Source organism: Manis javanica, chromosome 1, assembly GCF_040802235.1.
Source record: "Manis javanica isolate MJ-LG chromosome 1, MJ_LKY, whole genome shotgun sequence".
Taxonomy (NCBI): domain Eukaryota; kingdom Metazoa; phylum Chordata; class Mammalia; order Pholidota; family Manidae; genus Manis; species Manis javanica.
In genome coordinates, this window is record NC_133156.1 from 100,856,016 (window position 1) to 100,867,767 (window position 11,752).

General features: G+C 41.3%; 1 protein-coding gene across 1 annotated transcript in view; it reads left to right on the forward strand.

Moving 5' to 3' along the window:
• Positions 1–10,959, forward strand: part of ADAMTS6 (ADAM metallopeptidase with thrombospondin type 1 motif 6) — a 324,257-nt gene extending 313,298 nt beyond the window's left edge. Inside the window, exon 25 of the mRNA XM_073235705.1 lies at positions 7,425–10,959. Coding sequence (XP_073091806.1) covers positions 7,425–7,534 — 110 coding nt within the window. The 3' untranslated portion in view covers positions 7,535–10,959. The remainder of the gene's footprint in view (positions 1–7,424) is intronic.
• The last annotated feature ends 793 nt before the right edge of the window (positions 10,960–11,752 follow it).

Consider the following 11,752-nt stretch of genomic DNA (forward strand, 5'->3'; position numbering starts at 1 on the left):
ATGAGTACCCAGAGGGGGTTATCAGCAGAAGCACTGTGGAGAAGGCAGGCTGGAGCAAGGCACTGGGAGGTATGAAACAGTTTGCCACAAAGACACTGATATGCTGGGCATTCCTGGCAGAGGCTGAGTGCTTGCTGTCCTGGGAGTGGAGAGGTTGCACAGCCTGGCTGTAGTGGGCTAGGAGGGGAGCAGGCAGTGGAGATGAGGCTACAAAGCGAGAGAGACAGGGACTTGGTTTGGGATAGCCTTGTATGCAGTGGAAGGAAATTAGGGTTCTATCTACAAGTTGTAGGGAACAAATGAAGAAAATAGGGGAGTGGCATGCTTGGAAGGGCCAAAATAAAGAAGCAGGGGGAGGGCTGCCTCATGGGAGAAGAGTTAGAAAGTTGTTCTAAGAGTCCAGACTAGAGATGAAGACTGAGCTAACAGTAGGAACCAAGGCTGGTAGTGAATTGGAAAAAAGGAGAATAAAAAAAACCCGATGAACAATGAGGTGTGAGGATGAGACATGAAGGTGTTCAGTATGACTCCCAAGTTTCAGATTTAGGTAACTGGATACCATCAATCATGGTAAGGAATTTAGGCATCTGTAGGGAAATTAAGCACATTAGTCTCCAAAAGCCGTAATAAATAATGAAATTTGAATAAGATCTTAAAAAATAAAAATAAAACAATGGAGAGAGATTGAAGAATGGAGGGAGGTTAAGGCAACAAAAGATAGTAAGAGAAAGAAAGAAGTGGAGCATCAAAAAATGAATAGCAAATAAGGAGCAGGAAATAGAAGCAGGGAGAAGGGAGGTACAGTTTGCCATACATCTGCTTTAGTTTTTATTCCCAAAAGCCTTCAGCGAAGGGTTAAAAGCATTATAGGTTTGGTCTTGACAGAATGCCACTGAGCAGAGTAACACTACTTTGCTGCAGAGAGTGAATTATAGACACACCGGGTATCATGCATTCAAAATACTGCTCGGGGTAATACTTTAGAGTGTATCTGGCAGCTGGGACCAGGCCCCTCACCTGAAATTCTACCCCAAATGCCATATTATTCATCCTTATGCAGTTTCAAGTTCCCTTGTAGCTTATATTGTGAATCTTTTCAGCATCTCCATAGCACAAGGCACTCTGTCACCTCATATTTATTGCTCACAGATAATGATTCATGGTGTGCCATAAGCTGGTAACTTACCCAGGGAAGGTGGGTTGTGTGTGTGTGGGTTGACCAGCCCAGCCCGTCCAATGGAGGCTTTGATGGGTCTCAGTCTTCCTCAAGTACACAACTCTGAGAAATCCCGGGCAGCTCCAGAAATCTCGTAAGAGCAAAACACCTACTGAATTTGGGTTTCAGAGTGGCATCGGATGTATAAAAACCAGGAATGGCGAAGGTTATTTGAAGACTTGATTTCAAGAGGGTGAGGAAGACCAGTTTGTTTTCTCTTTGCCATTTTAAAGAGCTTGTAATCCACCTTAGCATTCAGGTTCACATTCCTGGCTGTCTAGTTTGAAGGGAACCCTGGATGTGTGTTAGGATCATAACACCTTGAGGTTGAACGTGCCTAAGTAGCTTCCCGGGAAATAAGACCAGTAAGAAACTGAGAAAGCAAAGAGAGAGCAATGGCTTAGTCCATGGTAAGATGAAATCAGAATCAAGTTCCACAGTTGATATCACCCTGTGTGGATAGGACAAAGAGTTGGTGGACTGTTCCATGGCAATGAATAATGTCAAGCCCCTGAGCAAAATTTGTTATTTCATCTTTATCCAGTCTCCAAATGTAAAATATTCAAGGGCTCAAGTACAATTTTGAGGGGAAAGTATGTCAAGCCCTCACCCCCGGTGCCCCAGCCCCTGCACCACACTTACCCATGCACATCTTCTCACCAGGCTCTGCTTCATCCCGGGCAGTCCGACAGAGGCACAGCTGCTTATACTTGTGTAATCTAAGAGACCCTGGGTGCTTAAGTCATAGCTCTCTACTTACTGTGTTCCTTCTCTGAATCTCTTCAAGAGCTCATGGGCATTCTCCTGATAAAGATGCCAAATGGTCCAACCTGGCCACAGAAGGATGTGTCCCTGTGCATCTCTGTTCATTCTAATGATATAATTTAGTCACCCTTTGCAATGTTTTATGAAGTAAATACCAAAACACTGCATTTCATGAGTTGCTCTTATACTCCTTGGTCCATGTCAGGCCTTCAAATTCACAATAAATCTGAATCCAATTGCATCCTAAATTCATAAGCCTCTGTTCAGTGTGAGCATTTTCAAATTGTGTCTTGTAGGTCTGGGTTTTGAAAGATTAATGTAAAGCAGCTGGGGAAACACTCATGGGCACATCAGTGATAAGTAGATTCATGTGTTGCCTGTGGAACAGGTTGTCTAATTTTATCATTCAACTCTACCCAAACCCACATTACCAGTGAAACACAGTCTAGCATAGCTAGCAAGTTACTTATAAGTCTAATAATGGGTATAGTTCACATCACAGGGCCCAAGGACTGGCTTTCAGCCCTTGATATATTCCCAAGTCTCCCTGAGAAGAATTTAGGGATACTCCATAAATTTTCATTCCCATCAGAAATCTCTGACCTTGAATAAAGTGATGTTTTACTTTGGGGGGTGTGGAGGCTGTAAAAACAGGAGACTCTTGTTGGTCTACAAAATATTTCCTAGAAACCACACAGTTAGGGCCTCTCTTCCAGTAGCTTCACACACAAAAAATAGAAAGAATGTCTTGTCATTCTCCTCTCAGGAGAGTGCTTAGCTGGGATATGATGGCAGAAGAGAAAATCAGCCCCTTCATCTTAAAGTTCTTGACTGCTGATTCGGATTCCTCTCTGAAAAAGTAATAGATACAAGTGTATCTGCATGAAGAACATATGATGGCAAAGACCAATCCTTTAAAATAGGTCAATTACCTGATGATTATATTGCAAAAAGATTCTGCCTGAAGGATTCCTTTTAATAAACCTAGTATAATTGTTTATTTGCAGATTATGTATTAGGTATAGAGAACTCTTTAATTTTTAGGTATCTTAAATATTAGCTAGAAATCAATACCAACTGAATCATTCAGAAATTAAATCAGAACATTTCTATTATTGTTTGATTTCAACGGGAAAATGTGATTTAATTTATGTACATTTCCAGAATGGTTTTATCACAAATGAACGCTGTACTGTGTATTGGCTCAAGAGTGGGAGTGAAAAGACTATTTCATATTTTCATTGGGCTTTGAGGCTGAGGCAGACTAGTGAGTGATAAGTTTTGTAATCATAGCCTCTCAGGTACATCAGCAAAATGACAGTGAGCTAATCCAAGGGTTCAACAAGTCAGTTCTTTCTAGCTAAGCTAAAAAAGTGGCAGAGGGGCTGAATGGATCAATGTAATTTAAAACTGGTACTAGTATTTTTAAGACTATCTTCAGCTTTCTGTGATAATGGGGCTGGAAAACTTCTTGGTATATCTAAAATAACCTTTCAGTCATGTAATTTTATAAATTTTAAGAAGGAAGGTATACCTGAAGAATAGTATTCAGGCTATTCTAAATGCTCATGACCTACAGCCTTCTTTTAAAATAAAATTGCCTCTTCTCTAAGGTAGCAGAGCAAACCTCCTGATAATGATGCCCCCAAAGGTTGACATCATCAGGGGCATTAATCTCTTAAGAATCCAGAAGCACTGACAGGCAGAAACCTGTTGCATTTAGATGCCAAGAATGCTGCCAAAATAGAATGGTTTCAGAGTCAGGTCACGTTCTCAGACCAACTAGGAGTGTGACCCAGCATAAGTTTTGGAACTTTTCTGAGCCTTAGTTTTGCCTTCTGTGTAAAGCTGATGTTTTATATACTTTAAAGGATTAAATATATAAATGTGCAAAACCGCTGAAGGCAATAGCTTGCACACAGGAGGCACTTGGCAATTGTTTTTAATGTTATCATTACTAGATTAAGCTCCTGTGGAGTTAAAACACTAAGAGAATGAATGGCCAGTCAGGTTGACCTTTGGTGAATAGATTTCATAAACTGAAGACTAATCCTTCCAGTGCGGGCAGGCCCTGGAAAGCAAAACCATGAAGTAGAACCTGGATCTTCCGTAGGGCCCCTCCTTTCGGAGCCCCCTACACTCCCTCTAGGCTGAACATCCTTACACAGCCCAGGGGGCTCCGTTTTAACACCCCATCAAGGCCCACTGTCCAAGTCTCCATAGTCCCCAGCCCTGGATCTTCCCCCAGTCCCTCCCCACCCCATCCTATCATTATTTATCTGCTCTCTGTTTAATATCTTTTGTTAATTTGCTTATGTGCGCCAATATGTAACCCTTTCTGAGAGCCTATGTACATTGTGACAGGGATCCCAGAACACTTATATGTGATGGTTGTCTTCAGAGGCAGATGTGTTGGAGGTAATAGAATGAGAGCTAACTGACTGCCTGCTCTGTGCTGGGGGCTGCAGATGTCCTTCATAACCATTGCCTCTCTTGAGCCTCATCACATGCTGTGAGCGAGTCCTATCATGGTCTGCACTGCACAGCTAAAGAGACTGAGGTTCAGAGAGGCAACATAACTTGGCACGCTGGGAGGAGGCAGTGCCAGAATTCATTCCCAGGCCCACTGACTCCAGATCTGCCTCCTCACTTGCTTGCTGCCAGTGTGGGCAGGTCCTGGGACACTCAGATGCAGTCCCTGCCTCCCTAAGACTGACCCTGCTCCCAGGACCCAAACGACTTCATGCTTTCAGTCAAGTTAGTTGGAATCAAGATAGTTGGTAACTAACTTAAGAGAGGTACTAGAAAGTCCAGAGAGGGACACTCTAGCCACTGGCCCCCTGCCTAGCCCCAGGCTAGGCACTGCCCTGCGGGCTGTGCTCAGGTCTCTGCATGGCGAGAAGAGTCTTCTCATTTCCATCATCCACGAAGGAGCTGAATCCTGAGTATTTATATTTGTAAGAGTCTGAATGGGTGGTTAATTGGAGGGAGGAACAATTTATGAATATATTCTTTTATTCATTATTTATTATCTGTCATTTAACCGGATTCCAGAGTCTGTATCTAAAAGAAGAATCTCTGAATATACTTGTATCTTGCTCATCTCAGAATTTTCCTGGTCCAGCAACTCTTCCAAAAGTGGAGTAATGAATCTCCCAACAAAGTTGTATCTTGGGAAATACTGACTTGTGTCTATAGGACAGCATTTTCCCAGTGGTCATCTAAATAGTGCATCCGCATAGAGAAATTCAGAGTGCAGCTGACTGTTGTCAGGTGGGAAGAGAGAATGCTAACTAATGGTGATGATAATAGTAAGTCAGTATCACACTTACCAAGTGCTAATAAACCTTCTATGCACTGCTCTAGGTGACATCGTAGGATATACATTTTACATGTGGGAGTGGGAACAGTGTTCAGCCCTACTTACAGATGAGGAAATTTAGGCCCACAAAGGTTAAGCAATTTGTTCAGAGTCACAAAGCTAGCAAATGAAGCTACGATTAAACCCGGGCAATCTGGCTTCTAATTTTATTTCCTTGTACTATTAAACAACCAGTCCTCCTCTATCTGTTTATCAACTAAATCATTTTTATATTTTGGCAAAGAAGGCCAAAGCTAAAGTTTATTTTGTACTTGAAGCAGTCCTGCAAAGCCCTGTTGCAGAGTATGGGGGTGATAGTCTCTGCTGGCTGGCTGCCCCATTAGGATGGTGAGCTGGAATTAAAGATGAGTGATGTTGTGTCAGCTTTTCTCATCACTTTAGTAATTGTACTACCTTGACAATATGTCCCTCTCAGTAACACTGACACAGCTGTTTTTTTTTTCTCCACAAAAATATTCTTTGTCTAAACTTTCTGGTTACTTGTTATTGGTCATAACAGAGGAAAAGAAAAAAAATTAAAATACAAGTGCCCTCCAAATTAAACATGTGCAGATCTCTTCACCTCAAATTCAAACTTGATTCACTAAATATTATCTCATTTCTTTTTTGTGTGTGTGCAAAATTTAAAGACATTTTTCTTGTCTCTCCTACCTTCTTTCAGTAAAACTTAAATTTATTGAGAACCCTAGTGCAGAAAGTTTCTACTGCAAATTTCTAACTATTATTCTCTTTGTAAGTCAGATCCTGTAAAGGAATTTGATGGTGGCTGGGCTTATGTTTTCAGAGGATTAAGGGTTCCTGTTTAATGTTTTCAGTCTTTTGTTGAAAGACTTTGAAAGCAAGGTCAATAAAGCTGTTACCTTACCTTTCAATAATAAGAACCGGAAACTTTGCCATTTCTTTGCATGTAATGTTTCAAGTTCATCATGTGGCTCATGTACCATGTATATGACCTCCTGGGAGTTTAGTGGATTTCTGAGGCCAGGAGAAAACAACAGCTGCTGTGTCACACAGGACTCTACCCAGTGTCTGCTTGATGGAATCGCCGTAAACAGTTTGCCAGGATGCTTCAACACGACCACCTGGAAAAATGAGGATGGAACTTTGATTCTGGGAGGCATATGGAAATTTAATTACTAGGTTTACAAAGTATTTTAAAATCCCTAGATAAAAGTGACCAGAGGACTGGAGAAGAGTGTCTTTATTCACAGGAGTGAACTACTGAGGGTGGAAGCAGTCATTGAGAATCTAAGGCCCATGTCCCTTTCTTGGTCCTACCTTCTGCAACCAGCTTCAAGAGGAGGTGCAGAAAGAGTCATTTATTTGCCTTCTGGCTGTAAGAACTGCAGACCTCAACTGTGGCAATCCTAGCACTGAGGAGAAAATACACATAGGAAAAAAGAAGGCCATGTCTCACTTCCAAATTAAAAAAAGACATTTCTACATGTTTCCATAACCCACAGACTGCTGCCATTTGAGGCCAACCCCTCAAAGTTTTCCTCTTTGTCTAGTGTATTTGCTGAATCTAGGCCACTGTCAGCAATCCTTTTCATTCACCCAGACCCATCCCCACACCTCACAGATGCAGAGATTCTCCTGAGACATGTGTACTTTGGTATCAAACAATGCAACTCATGTTTGATTCTGGATAACCTTGCACTGCTGAATAAAATAACCCTTGAGAAAGAAGCAATAAAAGCTCTGTAAGAAAAATGACTCATGTTTCCAAGCTGTCTAAAGTGATCACTTATCCCAACAAATGGTAATTCTTTCAAGACACAGTGGGCATGCACCATACTTATAAAAGTCTGGGAGAAAAGCCTTGCAATCATTTTTTTGTTAATTTGTGTGAAAATATATCAAAAGAATATTTCTTGTAGGCTGTACCAGACAGGGAGTGCTCAAAAACAAAAACAAAAACCACATGGATATTAAAGCCAAGGTGGATGCGTGCAAGGGGTGGGGTGGGAGGGTCCTCGCGAACATGCAGGCTCATCGGCCTGCTTGTGTTCTTGTTTACGTATCTCTAATTGCTTTCCATTTTCTGTCCCCATTCGTTAGAGTGCAAAGATGTGAGCAAAGTGGCTTATTGCCCACTTGTGCTGAAGTTCGATTTCTGCAGTCGAGCATACTTCAGGCAGATATGCTGTTACACCTGCCAAGGACACTGAGCCACAGCCAATCAGAGAGCGAGCCTCGTCGCTTTGTCGTGGAAATGCGTCCATCAAAGGGAGCCGCCGTGAGGAAGAGGATTGATGTCCTTGCAGATGCATTACCCTGTGGAAAACGTAACCACTGGTCAGCCCCAGCTGACAGGATTTCAATATTATTTTAACTTCTGTGAAGTGCGATTTATTGATCCAAAGTGCTGGACACGGTGTTAGGAGGGAATGCCAGATTGGAGAGATCCAGACAAGACAGGGAGACTTGCTTACTGTGGAGCGTTTGTGTTCTTTTGAGTAAATCCAATAGCCTATTTACCTCTTTGGACCATTAAGATAATTATTATGGACTTAGCAATGACACTGAATCCATTTGTATTTAAAACTGTTTAAAATGTAGATGTTATGACTTGGTCAACCATGGAAGTAAAGAAGATTCAGAAATCTTAAGTCATAGCTTACAAACATTTACTATACTTTATCTCACTGCAACAGCACCACAATTTAAATTCTAAAATGGGCTTTGACCTGTAATTTAAGGAGCAATTATAAATCAAAAGTAATGAGAGTTTGTATCATTTTTCTTCATTCCAGTTAATTTCCTTAGGAATAATCCCCCTGTTCTGAACACTGCTGTGGGCCACATATAAACTATATTAAACTGAACAACAACGAAGGGCTTAGTTCCAAGCAGTGCCTCAGTTACTGCAGCTGTGCAAGTCTATAAATTCAGTGCTAAAAGACTATGGCCAGCCTGCCCTTGTGCAAGTGAAGCTGAGATTTCCATTAAAACTTTAAGAGAAAACACTTCAATTTCATGCAGCAGCCAGACCTGGGGTATGGTAGAGCCTGAAGTATCAGGCCCTTTGCTGCCATCATATAGGATGCCTCAATTCTTATTTGAGTCACCACAACTCACTTGTGTTTACATCCTCACCAGCCACAGAACAGCTTCTGCCCCATTGGTTTGGTGCACGCTTGTTGAGCTTACTGAGATGATACCATGCAAAGATAGACTGGCTCAGTATCAACCAGGCAGACCCTTTTGCTGACAGTTACGATGGGTTCCAGATGGCCCTTCTTTGATACGGCAGAAGGGCATTTATTTATATGAGAGCAAGTGTGTGTATGTGTGCAGGCGCTGTTGAGTGTGTGGGTAGATGTGTGTGCTTGTACAGAAATGTGCTACTTCTGTGAGTTTTAAAGTAGGCAAGGGAAAAACCAAAGAAGAAAAGCTCGTGAAGACTAGAGATCATAAAGCATACTTTTAATAGTCACTCAACCAAGTATTTTGTATTTTTTATGGATACTCTGAATGGCAATTAAATGTGAAACCCAGTTTCTTGGGCAAGTCAAAATCTAGAATCAAATTCACCTAAACTGAATTGACTAGTTCATTTTCCCTATCCCCATGTTTTACATCATGCTTATCAAAAGATTCAACAGTGAGATTAGTAGAAAGAAAAAAAAAGAGAGGGTACTTGTTTATATTAGTATTTTGTACTTGAACACTTGTATCTTGCAGTGGGGACCTGATGAATGTGCTTTGTGCCCACACATGTGTGCCCCATGCTATGCCAAACTGCAGACTCAAACCAAATGGGTACTTTGTAAGGATACTACTTGCAGTTGAGGAATATGTGACTTAAATCCATTGCTATGCTCTGAAACTACATGTCAGGTATATCACATATACCATGGCCTAACGTGCATGATTAGGATTCTTCAGAAAGGAAAAGGCACTCACAGATTTACAAAACCAACCTAGACTTCAGGTTTGCTATGGACAGCTGGCACAGGATCTTCTGCGCACTCTGCCCTGGTCATCTGTATCTCCTCACTTGCTTTTTCTCTCAACACCACAGCTCCCATCCCTGAGCTTTCCAGAGAGGGCTGTTGACAATACCCGTGAGTTGCCAGGTCTCCTATCTCTGCTGCCCTCAGACCAGCCCAAGTGGTATCTTAGCCATCCAGGGAGGGGAAGGTAGCCCATGAACAGCATGGCCCCAGCACTGAACTCCCTTGGTGCCTTGCAAAGAGCAGTTAACTGGTGCCGATGTGCCCTGGTGAAATAAATGAAAGATGGTTTCCATAGCATTTTAGATACAGGTTTGCTAAATACAGGTTTGCTATCAGGATCTACTTCTCCAGTATAAATATCAGATCATGTTTGTATTTCAGACAGATTTCTCACATTACTGACTAAAATCTGTTTTTCACCTCACCTGGAAACTAGCATTGTGAAGGCTGTCCCCCCCAGGCCTCATGCAGCACCCCCGTTGGTACTAGTGGTCCCTCTGGAGTGCACACCAGCACTGAGACCAGAAGGCAGAGAGTCCCCAGGGGCCACATCTGGATTACCTTTCTAGAAGGAATCAAACACAGACTGCAACAGGACTAAACATTTTTAATAGGCCCTGAATTTAAAACTGAGTGGGAAAAAAATCATATTCTACAGCACATCACATAGCCACTGCTACTCTGTAGTCAACATGTGGCTACATGATACTTTATTTCTAAAGAATAACAAAACAATCATCAGTGGAGGCTGAGCCTCCAAAAGTAGTGAGCTCTAACTTCTATAGCTTTTCTTCTTCCTCCCTAATTACAACCCTTTAGCAGAATTAGTGCCTCATATCGAAAATTACCGAGTTTCATAATTCCTCCAAGTGGTAAAGATACCTCAAGACAAATGCTGGGCATAGAAGCCACAGGGCATAAATCTGCAAAGAAGTAAAAAGCTAACCTTTTCAAAGAATATTGCTTCTCTCTCACTTACCAACTTTACATTTCCCTGTATGGCCCCGGAAGATGACTGGTTAGCCAGAGACGGGTAAGATTCCTCAAGGGAGGAACAACCTAAGACAGGCACAGTCGCAGGGGGGCCATCAGGAGAGAAATTGGGGACCAACAGAGGGGAGGCTTAGAACCTCACCCCCCCCTGTTTTGAGAGAAATCTTCTGCATCTGTGGATGTTTTGTTGCCCTTGTCTAGCTTGGATTAATACTTAGTCTATAGGCACAGACCTGATCATCTACATTTGCCCTCTTAGAGCACTAAATTATGTTTTCTCTTTATCTTGCATCTACCTACCACTTCAGCATTTTATTAAAAAATAATAATAATAAGGGAGAAATGTGGGATTCACATATAAATCAAGTATAAAAAATCAAATGAATAATCATATCTGACTTGATTGTTTATAGTTCATGATGCGTGATCAAAACTGAAAGTTTCTGTGATATGACTGCCCTTGCACTGTTCACCATGTAAGAACTTATTTACTATGTAAGACCTTGTTCACCATGTAAGAACTTGTTTGTTATGCTTCAGAGGATTGGAGACTGTTGAGATACAGGCTTGGGGTTGATTAATGACTGTGCATTGAATCCCCTATACAGAATTTTATTGTTGTTAACCATTTGATCAATAAATGAGAGATGCCCTCTCAAAAAAAAGAAAAGTAGTGAGCTCTACAGACTAATTAAGGAACCCCAAGAAAACTGGTTACCCCATGGCTTAGAGCAGTGTCCGCCACTGGCATAAAGGCCTCCCAAAAAAGGAAAGGCAAACGTACCCAACCAATTCAACCCCTTGAGATACATGAACTCACCAGCCAGTCCATTTCATTGGGAATTTTTTTGAGTGAATGTTGCATAGGTATCCTTAATAATACAGAATGAAATTACCTTTGTATTATTGTGATTAGTTGTTGCTTATTATTTTATACTCAGTATTAATGTGGTACACTGTTAACTTTTTTTTTTGCTTTTGTAAATTATATTCTAATTTATTGCCATGTTTCCTAACACTTGTCCTACATTCATTCTCCTGCTTGTAATGAAAATGAAAGTCATTGTAACACTTGATGGAGTGAAATTCCACACCAGGCACAGATTTTTTTAATATAGATAATTTAGTAAAAATAAAAATTCAGCTTGTAAGAATAATTCAGATGGAAGTTGTCTATTCCCTGAAAAGCTGATATTAAACTTGCAGTAAGAGGACTCTATCCCTTGAAATGCCACACTACATTATCAGTTACCCAGTTAGTCTCCAGGAGTGAGATCATTTGTTACATCCTTATTACCCTACTCAGAGATTGTACTGATTTGTATTTCAGTAACATATACATGTAAGGGCTTCAGATATTTCTGGTGGGGCTCTATCCCCAGATGCCACCAGTCAGCTATTCTAAGGCTAGAAAGGAAGTCCAGATTGGCTACT